General features: G+C 38.8%; 1 protein-coding gene across 1 annotated transcript in view; it reads left to right on the top strand.

Annotated features, from left to right (window-relative positions):
- Positions 1–22,242, top strand: part of LOC108666631 — a gene marked incomplete at its 3' end in the record, with an annotated part of 32,799 nt that extends 10,557 nt beyond the window's left edge. Inside the window, exons 3-4 of the mRNA XM_047884552.1 lie at positions 1,951–2,112; positions 22,033–22,242. Of these exons, the coding sequence (XP_047740508.1) occupies positions 1,951–2,112; positions 22,033–22,242 (372 nt within the window). The remainder of the gene's footprint in view (positions 1–1,950; positions 2,113–22,032) is intronic.
- Positions 22,243–25,581: the final 3,339 nt, after the last annotated feature.

Raw genomic sequence — 25,581 nt, 5'->3', positions numbered from 1 at the left:
GAAATTCTCATCATAAGCTCGACACGCGTTGCGCTCGAGATACAAGCGGGCCGCAGTCAGCCATAATGACAGTCGTAGAAGCTCGCGCTCTCTAACTAATTTTAGGTGAGTATTCCAAAACAGGTCTGCTTGCCTTTGGTTTCTTCATGGTTTGCATCAGAGAAACAAGCTAGCGTTTATTAACTTCATTTTACTCACGTTGATTTAAAGTAAGCATTTACCGACATATCTGCTCTATGGCTCAATATTTTATCTAGTGTGTAAGACAAATATGTTTTGTTTTATCTTATGGAAGCATGCGAAATATTTCAGCGTCCTCTATGAGATATTTGAAGTTTGAACGTAGTAATACTTCTCGTTGACCTGATTTATGATGCAAAATTTATATCTCAGCTACACTAACCAGGTTTGTCACGAACCCCGGCATTGAACATATCTTTATTATGAACATATCGTGCAACATATGAAACACCTAAAAAACTGAACCTCTACTTGGTCTGGATGGAGATTTCTGCGACGATTTTATGCCGCAGTGCTCTTCATTCACTGGGTCACTCCGCTGCAGTGTCGCTTCGCTTTACGTTGCAAAGCTAAAAACTTGTTATCCAGAGAGTCGCTGTGAAGCATGAGAATGTGGTTCTCGCTGGCAAAAGTTCAGTGCTGATAGCGAAAAAGAATGCCAGTTTATAGGGTGAATTCTAGCCTTCCAGTCCGTTGGCTACTGGGAAAACCGACGTAACTGCTCTACTCATAAATTGCCGAGGGTCATTTTTAGTCAATTATGTATCCGAAGCATTTGTATTCAACGATTTTCATGATATTAGTCTTATTCGTTTGCGGGAGTCACAGTTACGCTGTCTTTTAATTATTTTTTTAATTGGTTCTGATTTTTAAGAAGATATCTTCAGCATTTCGTTTGAATAATATCTACTAATAATAATATCCCATCTGTTAATTTTTGCATCATCGCCTTTTATAATTGGAGATAAAGTTAATCTGTTGCTTCTCCAGTTCCATCTCATATATTTAGATACTAATCCCGTCTAGCTGCTAATCAACTTTAAATAAAAACTGCTAATTAAGCTCTGTCTTAATAAGCCAGTGCCGGCTGAAATAAATAACTAATTGCGAAATCATCTAGCGAGAAAAAATAAAGTCTGAGTAGCGCAGCGCTTACAGCAGTCGCTAGCTCTAATATAGCTTCGTTTGTTTGCACGGTACACTTGTGTATTCTGCGACGGCCACGTTGACTGCAGGAGGCATAATTTAGTTGGTGCAGAGCTGCTGCTCTCACTCTCAGATATTTGATCAAATTTCATGAGGCTTGCCTTGTGAGCCGTCGATTATATACTATATAGGCGCTCTCTCGGCCTGTTGTAATGGCGTCGAGGTTGGTCATCAGGCTGCTTCTCATCGGCTTGCTCGCACGCGAATTTTTTATACTTAAAGAAAGTGGTATGATTTAATATAGCGGTGTCAGTTTTTGATTAGGCATGTGGGCCTGTGGCCGTTCCCTAACCACCCAGCCAACTAGGCGATTCCAAACATAATTTTCAAAACTTATTTCCGGGTTCTAATGCTCAAAAAAATTTCAAATTTATTTTTCATGAATTCAAATCATTTGTACTCTGAATAATCGGAATATTTTCAGAGAAAAAAAAGTAAATAAATTAATTCTAAGCCTAATAAAAATCGATTGAGCTTGTCATAACTACTGCAAACAAATTTTTAGTTATTTAACTTGGGTGACTAATGTGACTAAATTTTTTCAGCTATCAAAAATTTCATCATGCAATTGAGCTATTTTACTGGCATGCTCTTCCCAGTTTATATCTACTGGATAATTATCTATTTGATATTTACTACTCATTGTTCATTTTCTTCTAACTGCAATAAAATATTTTATGCGATTTGATTGTAATATAGGATTATTACTTGTATGCCTTGTAGGATCGGACGTGAAGCCGGGAAGATGCCCGAGCCGCGTGATCGCCTCAGAGCTCTGCCCCGTCGACGTAGCCGACCAATGCGCCGGTGACTCCGACTGCAGCGGCGCTGCCAAGTGCTGCACCACGGGCTGCGCCAGGGTGTGTGTGCGCCCGCTGCATTCAGGTGAGTGGTGGACCACGGGCTGCGCCAGGGTGTTCGTGCGCCCGCTGCATTCAGGTGAGTGCTGCACCACGGGCTGCGCCAGGGTGTGCGTGCGCCCGCTGCATTCAGGTGAGTGCTGCACCACGGGCTGCGCCAGAGTGTGCGTGCGGCCGCTGCATTCAGGTGAGTGCTGCACCACGGGCTGCGCCAGGGTGTGCGTGCGGCCGCTGCATTCAGGTGAGTGGGGGACCACGGGCTGAGCCAGGGTTTTAACTTTCAAGGTAGCAGGTGAGGTTAGTTTGTACTGATATGGTCATGATAAGGCAAGAATATTTTTTCAAGTGTACTAATATAATATTTCGGTCAACTTTTTGACTTCAGGAACGATGATAACCCTCATGGATTTCCATAAGAAAATCAAATTTTCTATTGGTCCAAAATTTGTGTTCATTTTATTTTCCTGTTTTGGTATTTCTTCGCAGACTGAGCAAATAAATAAATTTTCTACAGATTTCAATTTTACTGTAGCCGAATCATCCGTTTTCACGCATTTATATTGGAAACCAACATGTTGTGTTCATCTTATAACTAAAGTTAGTTCTACAAGTATATTTAATTCCGAATCAATAAATACTGCATATTTTTATTAAAATATGGATATGCGAGTAATATTAATCTAAACCACGTTCAAATAAGTAGCGTCAAATTTAAACATAGTTTGATTATTTCTCGGCCGATTCAGTCATATGTCGATGGAGCTTCCTCGTCGACTGCAAATTTTATTCTTGTCATGTTGAATATAAGCACACGGTAGCTTGGCTTTTCCTATTTCATGCCTCGCATTAAGTTTGCTCATATGGATCTTCTAGGAGTTTGCATTTACGAAGTAAAACACGTGGAAGATCACCGCGGATTCTCCCATCAAATAAATATTTTCTCAACCTTTTGACAGCCATGCCTGGAACACTGCGCTCCGTCGTATCCCTTTGTATTTGATTCATTTTCTTCAATCACATCGAGTTATTGTTAAATGCGCATAGTATGCCTAAATACAGGCCAGCCCCGAAAGTCTTAGCATAATGAAACTGAACCTGTAATCACCTCAATACTTCCAATAGTATTTGCTGTCGCAATAATCGTAAAATGATAGTAATATTTTAACAATGGTAAAAGTGCAGAAAAATTGATAATTTTTGATAGCATGGGAAATGTTGTAGATTCTCTAACGAAAATTCGTGTATCTTTCAAAAGTTGACCTGCTGTGCTAGAGATGCAACCCGACCGCACATGAGAGCAAAGATAAAGCTTATCTCTTCACGAAGTGTAGAAATGTCGTTATTTCAAACATGTTATTATCTGACGCGATTTGTATGCTAATTAGTTCATAAGATTACGACTGCGTCTGATAGTCCGGCTGCCGCGTCCAGCCCTCGCGTGAATTGTAATGTTCTCAGAATAGAACGCGGGCTTCCCTCGAGTCTGCTGCAGCCAGCTCCCCTCTTCATCACATCACGTCAAATTAAATCTTCCGTAATGAGTCGCTTCCCTCGTTTCCCTGATATCAGAACCCTCGACTTGATGCGTTTTTTCTTGTTTATAGAACGTTTTTATCACTCTGTTTGTACAGGATTCTAATCAATCTGCAACTGAATCAGTGTTATCAGTGTCTAAGTTGATTTTAGACTTCTGTTTTGATTGCTGTCTCCTGCGCCATTTTTCATTTTCGCCGTTTTTTTTCCTGTTAGAAGGTAGGAAAACGGCTCAAGATAGTACTATATCAGTTGAAGATTTTTCAATTCTTTTACGTTTGAAATGGTTAATTTACTTTACTCCGTATGATTCTTCTCTCAGTTGCGTTGAATCATTCAAAGCTAAGAGGCAGTGTTCAAAGCTCTTCTTCAGTTCCATAGTCATAGCTGAAGCTGTGCTCGGGTCGATTGGAAGCCATGATGCATCTAACCTGAGCCCAGGTCATGAAGCAGCGCAATCATAGATGCACACTTGACTTCCTACACTAATAACTAACTTGGTCGCTGCCAGTCCCAACTTTGTGCCATGATGTTATAATGTCGATAAATTTGCAGGCATTCGCGATGCTCCCCAACTTTAGCCATTAATCTAGAGCGTATTTCAGGACAAGGGTGGTCCGATCGCTGGATCCCTGCACGGGCGTTGCGATTTGGCGTCGTTTTTTTGACGTTGCCCAATGAAGAGACATTGAATTTTTTAACCTGTAAAATAAGTAAGAACTTTGCTTCATCGTCTTCTCAATCTCGAGGCGATCAATCTCTGCGAACGACTCGATTAATTTAATACTTGCACGAATAATGACTACCTGCATGCATGATTTGGAATTTCGATGACATTAATTGGCTACTACTTTAGTGGGAAAAATTATTTTTACAATTGGTTTGGTCATGTCTTATTCGATGTGTTTTAAGAAAACATAGCACTTAACTCTACTCAATCGATACGAGCAAACGTTAACACATTGACATTACAGTCACACATTCCTTAGTAATTTTCACTCACTTTTTTCGCGGATGAGTAAATTTTGTATAATATGAGTTTGCTTTACAATGATATGCAATTTTCACCGAGCAAACCGTTTGCTCACTGTGGTTACCTCTCCTTTTTATAATTCCTGGTTTTCCTGCATAATGTAGCTGTATGAAAAGTCGGAGGCCTACTGTGTTTACCTCTTCTATTTATAACCCCTGCATAATGTACTGAAATAACGATAGATGTATGAAAATTCGGAGGTCACGTGTGGGCCCACCCGAGAGGTCGATGTATTTTGTCTCTCCTAAATCCCATTTGTCGATACCAGAGCCTCTCGCTCTGTCTGCCGGCGACTGATGGGGCTTCAGACCTTAACAAAAGAGGAGGGAGTTATAGGTTCGACACTGGACTCCATTGGGAAGCTCTCCTTATACCTTAGGCGCTGAACCGTGTGCATATTTTTGGTCTCGTGGGTTCTCATGGCTAACACCACGGAAGATTGAAAAGATCAAGGCCTATACCTACAAAATTCGCTAAGTGAACGTAAGTACTTACGTTCACTTAGCGAGTTTTGAAAGTATGGCCCCAGGCTGCTACTCATCGGCTTGCTCGCACACCAATTTTTATACTTAAAGAAAGTGGTATACTTTAATAGAGCGGTGTCAAATTTTTTATTAGGCATGTTGGTCTGTAGCCGTTATCTAACCACATAGCTACATTGGCGAATTCGAACATAATTTTCAAAATTTATTGCCGATCTCGCGTGCTCAACAAATTTTCAAATTCTGCAAGAATTCAAATCATTTGTACTTTGAATAGTCCAATTTTTCAGAGAAAAGATTTGTAAATAAATTATTTTTGAGTGTAATAAAAATCGATTGAGCTTGTCATAACTACTGCAAACTTGTGCATATTTTTGGTCTCGTGGGTTCTCATGGCTAACACCACGGAAGATTGAAAAGATCAAGGCCTATTCTTACTAAATTCGCTAAGTGAACGTAAGTACTTACGCTCTATTTTTTGTCTACGATTGGTGGATTTTGCCTGAAAAGCCGTCAATGATTGGCTGATGAACTTACGATCTCTTAACTTTTTTTGAAAGTATAGGCCCAGTGTTAAGATAATTATTTCTTACCTGCAAATAAGAATTATTAGCGTTGTTCTTAAACTTGAATAGTTAGTTTAAGTCGGTAATCGGTTAATTGCGATTAATACAAGTTTTTGCTGAGCTCTTGAGGGATAGATGGCCTGATCAAAGCTCAACTGCTATTGTTCTTTACAAAGCAACGCGATCAAGACGGTGACCAACGACCTTCATAAATACTTTGTTTCCAGTGGAAGTTGGATAATGTGCTCGCTCATGAGGTTTACATACCCATGTAACAATATACCCTCACAGTGGGGGCTAAGTTTGATGTCTTTTTCGTTACATTATCGAACTAAGATTGGACTGGGATTTGACTATAAAGCTACATTAATTAAATCGCATCTTAAAGAACGACATTTATGAGATAGTTATGCGATTCTAGCATAACTATCTTGTGTTGCACTCTTGCTAGCATGAAAAACCAGTTATTCCTCTCTCAGAGCAATTTATTGTGTAAAAAAATAAAAAAAAATTATAATGCGTCAAAAATTGTATAAATATATTGAGTAAGAAACCGACGAATAACCAATTTTTTAAAATTGTTCTCTTGTAGTTTTCGGGCCTAAATGTCCCGTATTTCTAATCCAATGACCAGATGGCATAAGGCCTTTACCAGAAATGAAAACAACAGGAGGGTTAAAACTTTCGGTTAGTGCAATCAGCAATATGGTCTAGCCCTGAGAGTTAAATATTGCATAAGAATCTAATCGCATCTGTACGAGCTCGGAGAGTGGATTCTTGTTACAAGTATACCTCTTCTACATTAAGAAAGAGGCGAGTTTAGGTCGTTATATTGCGAGGACTAGACATCCGCTAGTGCTCTGCAATGGCAGAGCTGAAATCACTTGGCAAGTTCTCCGAGTTAGCGTCCATTCAATTAATGAGCCTTTCAGTTATGTGACGGCAAGTACTTTATTTTTTGCCCGGCTCTTCATCGGAATTGGAAGTGCCCTCCAGTGCTGTACAGTTGCATCATTTCTCACTGCCTCTGTTGCCCCTCTTTGCGCTGCTTAAATCAAGTGTCGTTCGTACTGTCGCTGTACGTTAATTGACTAAAGGATGAATGTACTTTTGAAATGGCGCTAAAAAGTTTCTAGTCTATAACTCCGTGTGTGAATAATGGCCCGAAGCTACAGCTTAAAATTTTTTGTTAAAAATATGTTAGGTTTTTATCGTTATGAACTCTTCAAATTATGATGTATGTTAATTTTTTTAGAAATATAAACAATATTGATATCTCTGTTCACACTGAAACAACGTTCTCTATTGAAGCATGTTTCACTGTAATAATTATTTCCTGGAGTCATTCATGAATTTATATTCCCTTTGCGGCTCGCTATGAAGGTTATCAACAGATGTATAATCTTTGGATGGAAGATTCCTGCCAAATTACTGAACTGCTAGAGTTGAAGAAGCTTATTTTCAACACCACAGAACGCAGCTCGGTAGCTGAGTTGCCTGACCACAAATCCAGCCTTTTTTCTCACTGCAAATGATAACAAACTTGTTGATCCTTGAGTCGAGTACAGAAGCTCGACTCGCAAGGTTGAAGTAACCATTGTTCATGAGACGACGCCCGCTGCGCACGATGGACCACGTACTGGCCTGGTAGCTAAACTTTTACCTTAATGTGCGGGGCCAAAACCAAACCGATGCCTGAGGAAGTTTCGTCGAATAATTGACCTTTGGCGAAAAAATTTCTATTTATGGTAAGGATAATGAAATGGATTATTTCATTTTTAGGATAATTGATCGCACTATCAGATGTAGTTTCTTTTTCTTCACTTTCTAAAAACGATGCTTGTCTGAAGGGAAATTATTTGCTCTCCTCTCCGGAATTTACGCATAAACTCGCAATCGAATGATAAAATTTATATTCAATAGGGCGATTAATTTCTTGAAAATATTATAAACACTGATGAAATTTAAGGAATGACGGAGTTTTTTCCTCATGTTCATTGCCGCATAAAAGCTTGTTGCTTCACCTCAGCATGGAAATGAGCTCGCATTTCCTAGCGAGGATAATTACGTTCGTTTTAATTAGCTAAACGACCAATCAGTTTCCCTGACCTAAATAATATGTATTAAGTTCTTCAAGTAGAAATTTTTTTTAGTTTAGTCTTAGTTTGTGTTGGGAAACCGCGAGTTCAGCTGCAGTTTTTTTTATTGATGATAATGCAGCATCTCAATCTGGTTATCTTCATTGATAATAATGCTCCATCTCATTTTGGTCATCTTCATTGATGATAATGCTCCATCTCATTTTGGTCATCTTCATTGATGATATTGCTCCATCTCATTTTGGTCATTTTCATTGATGTTTATGCTCCATCTGATTCTGGTCATCTTCATTGATGATATTACACCATCTCTGGTAACGTATTATTCATAATATTTACTCATTATCGTTATTAACACATTTGCATCTCTGTCCGCTCTGGGTATAAAAGGGGACAAACTTGTGTTATGGACGTATGTTCTCCAGACCTCAACCCCATTGAGGCAGTTCACTTCAAAGCAACAGCTACGGCAAGATATTCTGTCGCATGCAAGACAACCGAGGCAAATACATCATGAACTTGACAAATTCGATTGACAAGAGAGCTGCTGCTGTCGAAAAATTTACCCTGTGTACAATTCCTATAGGAATTTCACACAGGAATTCCTAGGAATTTCTATTTTATTTTGATAAGCTTATAATTTCTGAAATTTTTTCTTGCCTAAAAAAATCAAGAAAGTATAAAGCTTGGTTGAGGCCAAAAAAGTAATTTTTAGCATTTATTTTTTTAGAGAATGTTAAGTGTTGTTTTTACATAGATATGCCATTATTCTGGTCATTTTGTTCAAACACATTCACGAGTTTTTTTTACTAGGTTATGACAATTAAAACTATAATAATAAACTGACCAGTTTTACTATATAGTCTTATGACTTAAGCGCAGGTGATGCTGGAAAATCTGAAGAAATTATATTTGCGCAATAAAATATGACACAGCGTATTTATTCGGTGATTTTATTCTCATCAATCGAAATCCCCTGATGTATTCATTATACATATTTGCTGAAAATTAATTTGAAATTTGCGTCACTGATTGTACGTCAGAATAGCTGTAAATAGCTTTTTCTTAGTCAACTTATATTTCAACATATTGCTAAATAGGAATTCATGCACACTGATGTAATGATCTTCTATTCTCATTGTATTTTATTTGTGTATTATATCTGTCTTTTCTTTTTTTACATTGAATTATTTCTCTTCTTCTCCCCATTAAATCGTCTAATTACCGTTCAAGCTTAGTCGTGAAGCTCGTTTTGATGTTACAAAAGCTATAGCAGAAGAAATTCGCCAGTTGGCGCCAGTACTTCTCCATGTGTTCTTTCCAGCTGAATTTTTCGGCATTTTCCTGGCAGAGGATAAAGAAAAGCCAACTGTAGACTTTGCCTCGCGCTCATGATGACATTGGGCGACTCCAATCGTTTTACCTTTGATCATGAAACCTGCCGCCGCTCACCCATCCGCACATTTTCAAATCGGGTTTTGTGTCTTCGCTCGTTTCAGGCTAAAGGCTCTTCTCTTCAATCTTCTTTGAGTGCATAAAATTGCTTATGCAAATTTAGTTTCCGAGTCCAGCCATTCTAGGCTTAGCCTCAGGTCGTTCCAAATTTTCCCTGCGCCAATATTTATGGCTTGCGAATGCTTTTACGGTTCCAGAACTTGGTCTGACACTCCGAGGACACTGTTAGGTAATTTCCGAATGACTCGGTGACTTAGCAAGGGAAAAAGCTGCGAGCGTGAAGCTGCGAGCGTCTTGGGTGGAGCCTCTTCTATATGCTCACGGATGGATAATTTAGTAACGCCTGCCCAAGATCAATTTAATCCAGCCGAAAATATCCTAGTCTAAAAGAACCCCTAGCTGTGTTGTTAGTCACACGATATTTCCATTTGAACAAAAAGTATGAGAAATTCCAGCTCGACATGCAGTTTATATTTATATTTTGTTCGATTTTTTTTTTGTTTGTGGTAAAAATTGCCAGTCTCGGCTACTATCGAGCCCAGCTCAACTCACATGCACATGTCATAGAAAGATTTATTATTATTTGAACAAGGAATGGGATGCGCTAAGGCTCGTTCAAACCATCTCGTGGTTTTGGCCGGGCTCTTGCATCACCATTAAGGATTAAAAAAAAAAAGATGCGACCTCCATGAATTGCAGAGGAGATCTTTAAAGTTTTGCATTCAACTTGGGACCATTAATCCATTACTCCGTATTGAGCCCAAAGAGATTGATCTAAACTATATATGGAAGACCTCTCTCTCTCTCTTTCTTGCTCTTCCTTCTCACTCTTGTCCATTCTTTCGCGTCTCTCATTTATATATATTTTTATTCTAGTCAACTGCACGTACAGCCACTTCATTATCTCTCTCCTCGGGAAACTTCACTATTTTCCAATCCTTCTCACACGACTTGCCCAATCAAAAGTCCTCCTCTTGCTACTGTTTTCTGTCTTCGGTTCTTTTTGGCCAACTTTGCCCTTTTTAGCGCATTTTCTCATTTATGGAAAAAAGGCGCTATTTTGCTCGTCATGTCCGTCCGTCCGTCCATCCGTGACTTCATTTTTTCGTCGATTTTGAGAAAATGCTTGCAATACATGTCACTCACTGCAGTGAGTACTGATCTAATTTTTTCTAGTGTTCGCCGAGCGACGTAACCTTTTCTCCGTTGTTCCTCGGGTAAATTGATCATAATTTCTAACGTTATAGTAGCTGCTCCTTACCCCCGTCCCTGGGCTGCTCTCAACCAGCTTAACCTGGTGAGCGCCGCTCGAGCTCACAGGAGACACTCCTGACATTGATGGATGTACTCCTAACTCGAGACCTGCGCGCTTCACATCCTTCTCACTCTTATCTCTCTTCATCCTTTATTACTTGCTCTCCTTCTCCGCCATCCTCAACGTTTGCTCTCCCTCTTCCTCTACTCGCGATCCTTAAATTTACTATGCCTTCGCGCTCACTGTCCCCATACTCATTTACTTTCCTGATGCATATGAGCCCCTGGCGTTCCCGTTGGTTGACGTGACAATCCTTTTTGGAATTTTTTTCCTGTTGAATCTAAAAATCCACTTTTTGAAGTTTTTTGTCATTTATCTAATTAATTAATACATTATCCGCTTTTGTCTATTTTTCCAACTTTACTGTGTCCGTTCAGACATGTTTTTTGTCAAGAGGTAAACTGATGCCAGGCTCGTAATACGACAGTGAGAATAGACAACGAACGCGCTATATTTTCGTCGCGTTATATTCTGGTCCCTTTTTTGGATTCGCGTTATACTTTGGTTTCTTGGTGAGCCGCCGTTCATCCTGTAAAGGCATTGGTCGCTGTTCTTCTCCTCCCAGCCTGCGTCAATATTGAGACTCGAGCGTCCGCCGAATGGGAATCCTCTTTGATGCGTCGGAATTTTTTGCTCCACCGAATATGACTGTTAAGAAACTCTAGAATATCATGAATATCGCCACGCTTGCTCCAACGTTTGAACAATATCGCTTGAAATTGAGATGCCACCTCAGATTTCATGTACGGCTTTTCCGAATCGAATGAATTGAGAGTGACAAACCGGAGACTCTTTGAAATGCAGATACTCCTTGAGCTTGTGTTCCGAGCGAAGAGTTTTTAAAACCGAAAGAGACTTGGATAGTTATTGGTTTTATATGGGCACAAGCCGGCTCCTTTTGATCCGAGTACAATGTTTTGTAAACTTGAAACCTTTGGGAAATATTTCTAGTCAATGGAGGCAGCGTCTGCTGTATTATGATCGGAGTTTTAAAAACTCGTCTGGAAATAAAATAGAAATGGAATGGAAATTAGAATACCTGTTTTGTGGACTTGATAATTTCTTAAAACTTGAAAAATTATTTTTTTCTGTAATTTCCCGGAAAATTCAAAAGTATCTATAAGAAGGGTCTCATCTGAACTAGACATCTGATCAAGACTGATCTTCTAGAGAATAACGCATTTACGGACTTCTCATGTCTGTGACGATCACAAATTTGTTAACGATACATTCATGTGTAGGTTTAAAGTCTATGCTCTTAACGATAAATTATTGTGCTTACTTCATTTGCTGGTAGATTTCAAAAAATAAATTTTTATATATGTATTTTTAAAAATATTTTGCAATATTGTAGCCATCATAAAAACGGTATAATTTTTCGACGTATAATTCCAATGAGCTATTACTATACAAATAAGTTCATTCATTGAATAGACAAGTCAATTTAAATCTTGACGCAAAAATAATCTGTGGAATGTTGGGTTAGATGTGAAACTCAACACGACAAGATAGCTACTGTATGTATTAGCTATTTATTAACCGAAATGCTGTTTCGTACCTATAATAATACATCGTCTCTATATGTCTTTACGTGTCCACAAACTCGTTGCTAAGGCAAGTCGTCGCTCAAATTTTTGTCGTCAAGTCCTTACTTTGCCTTTCATTTCTCCACGTTCCGCAAGCCCGTTCAGCTTCTAACATCTCACAAATAATGTTCTGCATATTTGTAGATGGTCAGGGTCTATTAGCCTCGCAAAATGCACATTTTCCTTACTCCTTTTTGCTAATGATGCTAGTATTAAAATGCGTGATCTCTGATATTTCAATCCTGCAAGTCCTTATTCAAAATGGTTAAATACCGTACATGCAGAATGCATTCCTTCCTAAAGTACGATGTGCTAGAAAGAATCATCTGCATTGAACTCGTATGTGTACAAAGTTAATCATTGAGGAGAAGCTCTCAAGCTATTTCATTAAATTCTTGATCTTACCTTCTGAGTGTCATATAATATACACATACCTCAATTTTTTTGTTTAATTTGGAAGCGCTAAGAAACTAGGACTCGCATATATAGCATTGTTAAGTTAACGTGGATTGAATGAAAGTAAAAGCTGATTTCGCCTTTTGGCGTGACGGAAAAAATTCATTCATGTTTTCTCTCTTAAGCCGAAATTAGGTTTTATAATGTTGCATATTTGTCGCGTGATTATCTCATTAGATCAGCTGTGCGTAATTGGATTGAATGTGAGCAGGACGGATGTGCTAATTCATTTGCCGACGTGATCTACATCAGTGGAGTGAAGTTTTCCACTTATAGCCATTTGATCAATAAATTTTTGCCCCGAATCTGCTCTTATTGGTTCAATTTCTTTTTATGAATCGAACTCAAGTATTGTTTTTGTTGAAGTTAATTCGCCATCTCAAAGGTGCGCAGGGATTTTTGGTGTGCACCTTAATGCCTTTTTGCCGTCACAAGGTTTCAATTCGATTTGAATTACTGCATAATTTTGAGTGCCTTACGAAATATCAGTAACCAGTAATTTTTTCAAAGAGAAGGTCTACTCTCTATCGTCCAATTTGTGGTCAATGTGGTGTAGCATCTAATAAAAAATCCTTCAGTGACACATCTCGAGAGGAGCTGCAGGAACGGGTGAGTTATAGCTTGGAAACTTCTTCCATTTAGACGTATTGGCCGACTTCTAACGATGTTCCTTTCAAGTCGCCTAATTAACTGATTAACGTTGCCTTCGGCCTAAGTCGCATTAACGAGACGGGGTGAATGGAACACGCAAGGAAATCTATACGAGGCATTCACGCTCATTTCATTTATGTAGAAAGGGGAAGAACAATGCGGTCCTTAAAATCATGGTGTTTTCCGTTTTATCGAACTTCAACTGAAATCAAAGGTTTATTCATTCTGAAATAATTCCGTGCCGTTTCATTTTTAAGAATAAATTGCCGCGGCGCGACGTTGACTGAAGCCTGCACAGCGCACAGACTCGCATTGACTTCATGCGAAACAAATTATCATGGATACCGACAATCTACCTACAACCTGGGCTGATGTTGTACGTAAACCCTATTAAATTATATGAAACAGACAGCGTTTCAGAAGTACAGGCATTATTTTCAAAGGATTATTTTCTTAATGAAGGTAAATATGCACTTGCGCGTACCTGTTAATATTATTTTGATCATTGAATTGTCAAGAATTAAAGTTTTAATTCATCCGACTGAAACGTTCTTAAATCAATTTAAGCTCGGAATTAAATTGATCTGTATGGAATGACGCTCTGTATTGCTCTCGGAATAAAAAATTTGTACTGCCATTAATTTATATGCATTTTTGGGGGTATCTTAGGTTTGAAGAAAACCGCTGAATATCGTTCTTTAACTAAAAATCATAGTTTGGCAATGAAAAGTCTTCATAAAATAGCAGCGGCGCGCTCCAATATCACTCAATAAATATTCACGAGAGCTCCAAACTAATCTGGACTTCCAGCAAGCGGTTTTAGCGATGCGCGATAGCTGCACAAAAAGGCATTCCAAACTTTAGCTTTCGGCGAATAAACTTTAGATGCGAGCCGAAAATTATACATTTTTACCCTCTCTTATGCACAAGTTGCCTTCGCGTATAAACGGCCAGGCAGATAAAAAGCACCTTAAAACCAACAGTACGAAGTTTGCGAATGAGTCTCGGTATTTGTTACCACTTATTGACACTTTTTATGAATAAATCGCCGTCTAATTGCTGGCTTGGGTACAACGAGCGGTCTGGAGTGCTCTACGCTTACATGGCTTAGTAGCCGTACAACGGGCGGTCTGGAGTGCTCTACGCTTACATGGCTTAGTAGCCGTACAACGAGTGGTCTGGAGTGCTCTACGCTTACATGGCTTAGTAGCCGTACAATGACCGGTCTGGAGTGCTCTACGCTTACATGGCTTAGTAGCCGTACAACTACTAGTGGTTAAGCAGATTAAATGCCGTTTTTTATTTATTTTATTAAGAGGGTATTGAATGCTATTTTTCTACTCTACTTTGTTGTATTCATATTAGTTGTTCATGCAGCATTAGGCCTGAGTGGTTAATTGTGCATTTTAATATGTCGGTACACTGAATGCTCTAGCAGTCTAGCTTGTTTAAATGAACGGAGCTCAGTTCGCCTCGCTGATTGTCTGGTGTTGACACTGCCGGTGCAATCAACTGATTTGCCTCATTATTGATACAGGGCTTTGTTGTTCAAGTCAAGGCTGCTACGCACTCGGCAAGCAATTCGTCGTTAAAGTGGTTCGTTAGTGATTAAAGTAATTTTTTACCGCGGTTTATTCAGAAAAAAACCTTAGCTATGCTATGTTATCATGTTCATTCGAATGAATGGGTGATCAAGGTCATTTAAGCATCTATTCGTTATAATTAACTCTTCTAGAAGTGGTACTGTTTGGAAATTCCTACTTTTACTTAACAAGTTTTTCCTCCCGTGTGAATTATTAGACTCAGGTTTTTTAATAAAAGGATCTAATCGTGCGTGGAATGAAATATTATATATGCAAAACCTTCAGCAGCGCATTATGAAGGTCATAAATCAAGCTGGTGGACTTAGCTCGCCGCATTAAAAAGCAACATAAATCATGTTAAGTGGAAACACGAGCAAGCTGCTGCTTCTGGCACGTAGCAGTATTAACGTATGATGATGAGAGCAGAACAAAATCGCAACCTTGTACTGCATTCGATGATGATTTTCACCTCGTGTTGAAATCGATTTTTATTTCTTAATGTATGAGCCGGCGATGCAGGGTTGCAATCGCGTCTCTGATCTGAAACTACTGAATCTGTCACACGCAAGCTGATGGTCGAGACGTTAGAGATTTCATTCAAGAGCCAAGACAAGCAATCTGATTAGACGTAGTTTTCAAAGTAATCATTATTCGTTATGGTAGTTTTCTGTAAGCTTACTCGATCGCGTCTAATGTGCTTCATAAATGAAATCAGAGTTAAAGACAACACTATTTGTTATGTATACATGACGCATGCAACATAAATGCTTGATAATATTCAGATCTGGTGATTGTGGTGGCCAAATGCGATGCTAAATTTCATTGGAATGTTCCTCTAGCCATTTTTTAACAAATCCAGCTATATGGATCGGGGCATTATCATCTTGAAAGATGGCGTTCCCCTCCAGAAACAGCTATAGTGCTTGAACCATTGAATAAACTTGGTCTTGCAAAATTCCTAAATAGTCACGGCTGTTGATTCCTCCATGAAGAGAAATCATTTGTCCGCCTGATTTCCAATAAATAGCACCTCAGAGCATCCCCATGTTTTGCGGCTGTGAGGAGGCAGCCGGGATTAAATTTCCCTCACAATTCTATTTAGGTATCTACCGATGGTCTCTCTCAGACAACTTCGACTTTCGGCCAGACCTGTGCTTTGCTGAGGACGTTTTTCCTTCTCTTCCAAAAGCAGTCATTACTTTTCAGACAGTACCTCCATGCAGAAGCGTCAAGCATTCGGGAAGTTTCTGTCACACTAGCACCTGCCATACGAGCACCAACATTTTGGAGTCTTTGAAAGTCAGAGAGGTTTGCCATTTATATTTTATACGTTAGGTTATAGACACAAAAATTTACTAAAAATATCTGTGCAAGGATAAAATATCAATTAGATGCAACAATAACACCTAAAAATATGTCACATTTTCATTATTTATATTTATAACATGTTCTAAAATTTACGATATCAAAATGTCAGGCGTTCCCTTGTGTTGTCCAACCGCTGTATATCAAGACTCTTATTAATAATGAAATTTTTAATAAAGATTAAGATTGCCTCGCTTGTTCTTTATATCCATGAAAGATTGTAAGCATTTGTTGTCGTTGGCTGGAAGGGAAATAGCTAAATGAATTTGTTCTCGTCATTCTTTGATTGCTCATCTTTTCCAATTTTTCTGCGTTTCTGCTCTCTGGGAAAGTCTTAAAAATTGTTCGTGTTCAAAGTACCACAAAAAAATATGGTCCTTACACTGTAAATTCGGTGCTAGGTACTTTTCCTGCACAAAACTACCTTCTTTGGGTGCAAACCGCCTCGCATATTTTGCGCAGCGTTTGTGCTCAAGTTTAGGAATTACTCTAGACGTTTATTGAAGACAATAAGAGGCAGCCGGTGAGACCATTTTTGCAGCGATGGCGCGCATTATCCTCAAGTTCCCAACAAAGCGGCCTCTTCTGCCCGCCATAACTCTAATGGTGGCGTTGGTGGTCCAGAATAGCTTCTTGCGTGCGCACCGCATTTCGGAGCTTTTAGACTCCATCTAGTACTCAGCCACAGCATACGCGTCGTTATTATATATAGCCATGCTTTATGCGCTCTATTATGTGTTGGGTCAGTACCGCACGTGTCGGTAAACAATGTGAGGTATGCAATGAGCTTGGGTATTTTATCCCCCAATAAGATCGGAGATGATATCATCCATTATGCTCGTTTCATTGCTCAGATCTCGAAGCAACGGAGAGGGAATAAAATGTTAAGGAAGTTCACCATATTTTCATTGCAAATGTTTTCAATACAAAAATACTGTAACTTTTCTCGACTTGTATTATTCTTTTCCATTGATGAATTGATTCATTTGGGACTGACTGAGGAAGACTCCCTGTCGACAAGACGCTAATCACATTTGAAAAAGGCGGCCGTCCAATGGCCTCCTCTGCACGGAAATGAATGGCGGCCAAAAGGAGTGGCATGAGGCAAAGATAATACGGAGATAAGGGCCTCTGTGGAGGACATCACGCCAGCGCCTCACGAGAGCCACCTGAGGGCCTCATTAGAGGGTCGAGGATCTCCTGTTGTGGCACTGAGGGCACTCCTCCCGTCTCTCCTTTCCACCAGATCTTGGTATCGCATATGCATTTCTTAATGATACATGTTGATAATATGGTGATCGTGCAATGGAAAATATTTTATTGTTCATTTTAAATGTTCAGATGTCATCGTATTGTGAAATGCGGAGAACCAAGAAAGTCATTCTTCTAGGGGATTAACAGACAGATGGAATTTTTTGTGCAATTCTTGCATCTGAATTAAAAAAATTTTAGGGTGAAAAATTGCTGTGGTTGAGGGTTATTTATTATTTTATTTATAAACTGATTATTTTTTATTGTCCGACACTATAGTCATCATCAACCAGCATGGTTTCTCCTAAAAGAACAAGAATAAGTTAAACAATAATTAATTTTTCTTCTTGTAGGGAAAACCACGCTGTTTGAGTATGATGACTAGTTTCGGAAACCACGATTTTCCTTAATCATGAACTACAACCTGGAAACATTGCTGAGACTTTACACCTAAAGTCCGAAATTGGTTAAGGACTAGCACGTCTTCGCAACGCCTTATTTGAATCTTCAGAGCCGATCTTTATACAAAGTTTACCGTATTTATGAAAAGTATTTACGAGTTTCTAATCAAAATTCGGTTAGTGATTGGTAGCAACTTTTATCAAATATAATGCGCAATTACCTACTGCAAGTACGATTAACGTCGCAGCATAAAACACAAACTCGTGAATCTTTGATGATAGAAGAAAATGTTTATCACTATTTACTATTTTCTCGGCTGTTGAGGCACGTTCATAGTCTCAAGTTCCCGAGTTAACCTCCCAGGGAAATTACTTTTGGTGCGAGACTTTCCAAGCGCGGATCTTGGCTTTTCTGCAAGCCAATAATTTGTGCTCTTTCGTGTAAAACGCGTCAGATTTGATTTATAGTCACTCTTGCTAGGGTTTTAACCTCATTTAGATCCACTTTTTTTTAATGATTTCCGGGTTCCCTACGTGCCTTTTCCTTTTTTGCCATTTCTGTGCGGTTATGTGCTTCACGCGTATGTTTGCCCACTGTTCACCTATTCTACGCTTCAATATTTCGTCATTTTTCGGCCATTTACCAGCTAGTTCTGCCTTCATTCCCTGTTTATTCCCTGGTTTATCCTCATTTTTTTTGTGCGCGGACTGAGCTTCGTCGTTACTGAGCGAAGTTTCGTGCCGCCTGAAATAAACATTACTTCATTTGCATCGTACAAGACCAGCCATGATTGTAGACACGGACGGCATCGAAGGATGATGTGAGGGGAGAGGCATGAGGGTCGGCAGGGTGAGGGGTGTGTGATGTGAAGCCTTGATGGCTTGCGACGTTTGATGTGTAGTCTATGTGGATGGTTGATATGTTGTAAAGGCTTGGAAGGTTTGATGTGAAGGGATGGAGTGTAATGTGAAAGAGAGAAGCACTTCAGGAAAATAACTGTTTGTTGTGCAATGATGCAGTTTGTGTTAAATTAGCCTATATGTGGAAAGTCGCACTCTAGAGACGCAAGATTCGCCTGAAGTACTTCTTCGTGAGTTTCCGCTTCCGCATTCTCAACATTTGCGCATCTGTTGTTTGGGTTTAAAATAAAATATTCAATGTTCGAGATCTTCGAAAGGGAACATTCTAAACATATATTAAATATTCCAAAAAAGAATATGGAAAAGTTCCGTGTTCTACTCGATGGTAAGCCTAACTGAAACTCGATTCGATTTTTCAATAAAAACCCGCCGTTTTATTACCGTTCTTGTTTCCTGGTGACTTCCGCAACTTCTCCTGTCAGCCTTAGAAATCTTATTCGTATAGTAAGTCGTGGAAAAATAATCAATTTAAAGTAAAATATATGTATGATAATATGGAGTATCACTAATATTTTTAGCCTATATTTACGTGGATATTTTAAAAAATTGCGCTTAGTTCCTTAATACATAATTTCTTCCCCAAAAGTTCACAATTTTAATATATGTGTAAGATACGATAAAGAGAAGAATTTTATACTTCAATTTGTATGATACAATTCAAATCCATTTCCAGGTTCATTTGAAGACTTTACTTGCACATAAGGAGATATATAAAGTTGTAGTGCTAAATCAATTCAGTTGAATAATTTGCACTGATGAATCTACACAACTTAATTGGCATTGCTTTTTAATTTAAACTTGTGGAATTACGAAGTGCTTGTTGAAATTACTTCAGTACATACAACTTCAACAAAACACCAACTAAATTATTCTGGCATCGTTTATGCTGCGTACCCCCCGGCATCCATCTATTGTGCTGCGGGTCATATCCCTTTTTATATTCTAAGCGTTAATTACTTTCTCATTCAGTATCTTGCCGCCCTTTTCATTGGTTCGTCCGTATTAATTTTAAGCGCTGTTGTCGTTTACTCGTGCCCAAATTCCATGCCTGGGCCTATACTTTGAAAAAAAAGTTGAGAGATCGTAAGTTCATCAGCCAATCATTGGCGGCCTTTCAAGCAAAATCCACCAATCATAGACAAGAAAATAGAGCGTAAGTACTTACGTTCACTTAGCGAGTTTTGAAAGTATGGACCCTGAAGCTCTGCTGACCGGCGCTATGCGGCCGTGGCTGCTGGCGGCCATCTATTAGTGAAGCAACGTACGCCCGCTCTCGCTGCTCAGTGAAACTCAGACTCATCGTGTCGTTAGACGATGTAATTAACGTCAAATTTTTCAATTTTGGAGTTCCTTACACTCATTTCAATGTGTCAGTCAGCCAGTGCATGCAAGCCACTAGTAAAAGTAAGTAAAAGCCACTGCTTGCAAGTCTTGTATAATTTAAATATACATTTTAAAGAAGAATGTTATATACTTTTATGAAACAAGGTCTGACCATTACTATACCTCCTGAAGAGAGGAAAGCGATAATATTTTGATCAGATTATTTATCGCTCCAGCTCCAAATAATATCAATATTGCATAGATTCTTTATTTACTATACTAAAGAATATTATATATACTATAATATACTATATTTAATTTATTTATACCAAAGAATTTTAACTGTTCATTACTTTTTTCATTGCTTCATTTCTACGTTGATAGCCGCTGAGTTTTTCCAACGGCATACGATGAACATCAGTGGAAGCATCTTCCGCTCTTCGATAAAGTTGGATGGAGACGAGTATCTCACGATCGGCCTTGTAGTCATTTGAATGAAAATTGATTCCACCAATTAATTTTACATTCCAGACTAAAAATCTTGCCAGAATCACTGAGTTTAGCAAACAATGCCACTGTGTGGTTACCGATTGAAAAACTCTCTGATTGACTCTCATTTGAGTTTTAAAAGAGCAATGCATTTGTTAAAATTGGCTAGAACAATTGTAATGTCGTTAGTTTTAGATTGAAGTAATGTAAGTTTACCCACTCGCTTTCACAGAATTTTGACTAAGACAATAAAAAATTTAGCTAATCTCTAGAAACATGTTGGTTAACTTACCCTGAATGAAAAATGTTGAAGCAACTCATCAATTTAAACAAATTTTCTTCTCGCCGTCTTCTCAAATTGACCAATGCTAGGAATATTTATTTGCCGGTGAGGTTAGTAAATTTGAACAGCGGAATCGCCTCGCCGAAGAATTCCAAGTTACAGGCAATTGAGCGCCCAACGTCGCGGTGATAGCGCCTTCACGAATGTCTACATTGAGGCCAGACGTTCCCGTCGGAAATGATCGGGGATGTAGCGAGAGGAAAGATGTTTATCTCCAGTATTTCGTGGACTCGTAAACATCACGTATCTCAGATGTTGATATTTAAATAATAATTTTCTTTTACTTGATAAATCAAGTTCTAGGAATGTATTTCATAAAATTTAGCGCATACAAAACGTGCTTTTTCATCGCTCTATATATTGCATCATCATTGTTGCTAACAAGCTCGTTTTGAAGCGACGCTTATTAGCTAGGCAAATTTTCTCTCTTTTCTACATATTTTCTTTTTTCGTGGAATCCTTACCTCACGAACGTAATTTAAATACTGAACACTTGGTTTATACCGTTTATTTGTTGCTAGCCCGTACATCTGGATCCATGCGGTAAATACTTTCCTCCTCTGATTTGCAGCGTTTATATCGCAGAGTGTATTCTTCATTAATTTTGAATTTTCATAAATGCACTCGTATTTAATTAGATAACTTTCTTGTAGTCGTTTGATGTAAAAGCCACACAGGATTCCATTGTTTCTTTCGATGGTTGTATTTTTTGTACCGGTCCTCGACCGTCTTTACAGCGCTGCGCGTATACATTGATTAAAGCTTCCAAATAACTTCACTCGAATTACAACACGAAGGTATTGATGTAACGAGATTACCTCGCATGATGGCAGGTTCTTGCAAATCGTGCCGCTTGCGAACAGTTACATAACTCTAACCTAAGGATTTTAGCAACTTCACAGAAATCAAAAATTCTCTGAACAATTATTTCGCCTGATGCAATGATGATTTTTTCAGGTCTATCATGCGAGAAGATCACTTTCTTGTCGATTATATCTAGTCATACATGCACTAAAAATTAACAAGTACTACTCATTGCTCTAAACTATAACTTGCTCATAAAACTTTAAATTTTTTGTGTTTTTCTGCGCAGCTTGCGAGCTGCAGCGCGAGAACACGCTGAGACACGGCCGTGCTCTGGGCCTGAGTGCCGCAGAGCTGCAGGTGCCGGACTGCGACGACCAGCAAGGAACCTTCGTGTCCGTTCAGTGCCGCGCCAACCACTGCTACTGCGCTGACCCTCTCACTGGGTACGAGGTGCCAGGCACCAGGGCCAGGTCCATCCATGAAGTCAACTGCTCAAGTGAGTCCTGATACCGTAATTTTTAGCTACAATAAATTATGCGTTAGAGTTAGACTAAGTACTTTTTTAGGGTTTAAGCTTTATTATCAATAAATTTGATGGGCTAGTGCCTGGCACCAGGGCCAGGTCCATCCATGAAGTCAACTGCTCAAGTGAGTCCTGATGCCGCAATTTTGCGTTAGACTTAGCTTCTTTTGATGGCTTAAGCTTTGTTATCAACATATCTCATTGGCTATAGCAAGTTAATTTGTGCATATTTATATATAATGAAATTTTTGCCGTTATATTAATGGAATGAATTGTTTGTGACTGCAATTCATTCGTCACTATTTACTTCAGAACTTATCTAGGGCTGACAAAATCAAATAATCAAATCATTCATTTAATTACCTTGCATTACCAGGAGCGACGCCAAGTGGCGATGCACCAACATTTTTAAAGTTTATTTTTTTTAAGTTGTAAAACAATAGAAAATCATTTAAGGAATATATTGCTTTTTAGTTCGACGGATGTCAACAGTGAAATTAGCTCAATTTTTTAATTCTCTGGTGTTAGTTTAACTCTTGTTATTAATGAATTCAAGACTTTTGTGTCGTTTGTTTCTTCTTCTTAGGAAGAATCATTCTTCTTCGTCAGCACTGGCGACAGTTCTCTTTTATGGCTCAAGGTTTACTGCTCCCGTGACTCCGACTTTTTATTGTCATGTCTCCCTGAATCTAGTCACGTCTCCAAGGAACCTTTTATGCGTGATTGAGTAACCTTTGTGTTCTTTCTTTATATTATTGTATTGTGAGCTCTCGGTATTGCTGCTTCCATTTTGGCTCCCTCGCACGAGCAGAGTTTGAAATGTTCGGTTCATTTCTGCGCTAATTCAACTTCAATTCCTCATTATATTTCCATGCGATAACATTGCTCTCCAGAATAATTAAGGCTTCAAACTCTCGAGGTCCAATGTTGCTGAAACCTTGGCCTAAACTGCCTGAGCTTCTCTGTAAGTGCGCTGCCGTCTTGATTGATGCACGTCTCAACTTAATCTCAAAACTTTGCCTGAAGTATGAACTCAAAATTCCCCAGAACTCAAAATTTCCTAGATAAAAAGTATTGGTGGGGCATCGATGTTTATTGGTGGCTATAGGTGGGAATTATAGGTGGAGCACCAATAGCGCATTGATGCGATATCGATGGCATGTCCATTCCACCAGTAACCTGCCTATTGCCACCCTATTCGAAAAACTCTTCTTCCACCATTCAATAACTGCCGATTGATAACGGTGGCGCATCGGTGAGCCGCCGATGGTCAAAATGAGGTGCATTTACATTTTCTGATGCATTTACATTTACTGATATTGCGTCGTACGATCCCATATTCTGAGTACTACGTATGCAAATCCACCGTGGCAGTACAAGTAACAATGTCAGACATGTAGCATGAACAAATTATCAGTGTACCATAAACAGACCTCATGATAAATCGATTTAAATAAAAGCCCATGCCTGCAGGGTTCAAACTCTGATCTCCCTCACGCGAAGCCAAGCTTCTACCGATGAGCCATCGTAAAGGACTTGGCACTCAAGCCATTTTAAAAGATTTCAATTGAGGTATTGCAAGTATCAAGTTCATCAAATGACAGAAATTGTGGTACCACCGTAATGATTAGATGCTTTCATTAACAATTTTATTTGAACATGCTGCTATATTCGAGTAAACAGCTGCTAAAAGAACTTTTCTTAATATAAAGAACAATGGTTCAGCCCAGAGTAAAGGCTACGGAAAAATACTTAATAAAGTATTTTCCCGTAGTATTTAAAGTGCCCTCAACTGGGGTGACTTCGGCCACCACTACAATAGAAACAAATGGCAACAAAACAAAATAATAAACGTTGGCCAAGGTGACTGGGGTGACTTTGGCCACCGTGGTGACTTTGGCCAACGTTTATTATTTTGTTTTGCTGCCATCTGTGTCTGTTGTAGTGGTGGCCGAAGTCACCTTGGTTGACTGTATTTAAAGTATTGATACAGTGTTTAAAGTAAGTATAAAGTATCGAAGATGCAAAATGTGAACATTACACCAATTTGGCAGCAGTTGGATTGGAAATTTTTTCACCAATAATATTCTTGAGTGAAATAAGTAATTTATATCACTAGATGATTTTGAAATGTTTGGCGCGAACTACCGTCATCACTTCGTGTCACCATATTTCTCTGGCCTTATCTTTAATCTTTTGCGTAGGAAAGATACCGATACCACTTTATTAGAAAGATACCACTTTATTAGAAAACTTAATCTAATAATAATTATATGACGATATAAGAAAATTTCCCATAAATAAACAAATTTCACTATCGAAATCAGCGACAGAAAACCAAATTTTTACTCGTATCCCTCTGCGTAAAGGAGGATACTTTTTGACAAGCAATAAACACATATTTGAAGCAGGATATTAGTAGGAAAGAACTCAACGCCAACGCGCGCCACCCCAACGTGAACGTGTTGGGTTGGCGAACCTCCACTCGCTCGCTGTGCTTTAGAGATGTCAAGCCCCTGTAGAATACGTCAACCTGGCTTTAGATAGATATATACTTTGATAGTTTAGATAAAGGAGGGAACTTAAGAATATTATAAATGTTATTACACACTTAATCGATTCAAACAATTTATATCTAATGATATAATAAATTAGTCTCAATTGAAAGCAATATTTCAAACGCAGCAAGTTAGTGTGTACGCAATGAATTCGTAATGAATATACGCAATATATTAGGTGAACAGGGAAAATTTGATTTTCCATCATCTTTTGAAAAACTTACTTTTTTGCAACAAAATTTTCCGCCGTTATTCGGACAATTCATATCAGGAGCAGTCTAATACATGCCAAGTGGCTTCACTTTGGCTTGAAAGATTTGTGAAAACATTGTTTCTATCGGTCAGTGTTTTTCGTACCTACCGAAATAATGCTAAATTTACTCGAATTGAAATCTAACAAGCCAAGCACACGGAACGAAGCCATGATTTCGTCTTTATCTCGAATGAACCGCAACCCCATAACTCCTTTCTACGTTATATAAATTACAGTGGTAAATTCATTCGCGCACTGCGCAGTTTGGACAAACGGTTACTATTGATGGCTTAGAAAATATTAGTCTGCAATGCGCCATCGACGATTCAGACCCTATAAATCATCGATGATTCATCGATGACTGCCACCTAGTCTCGCCGCCTTTCGAATTATCGGTGTTTTACTGTCGATTTTTGGCAGATCTGGCCATCCACTGTTACGCCCCTATAATCTACCATTGTAATCTGTAATCAATGATGCGCCACCCTTAATATTAATTCG

This window comes from Hyalella azteca, unplaced genomic scaffold (assembly GCF_000764305.2).
Source record: "Hyalella azteca isolate HAZT.00-mixed unplaced genomic scaffold, Hazt_2.0.2 contig15573, whole genome shotgun sequence".
Lineage (NCBI taxonomy): Eukaryota > Metazoa > Arthropoda > Malacostraca > Amphipoda > Hyalellidae > Hyalella > Hyalella azteca.
This window is presented reverse-complemented; position numbering and strand designations above follow the sequence as displayed.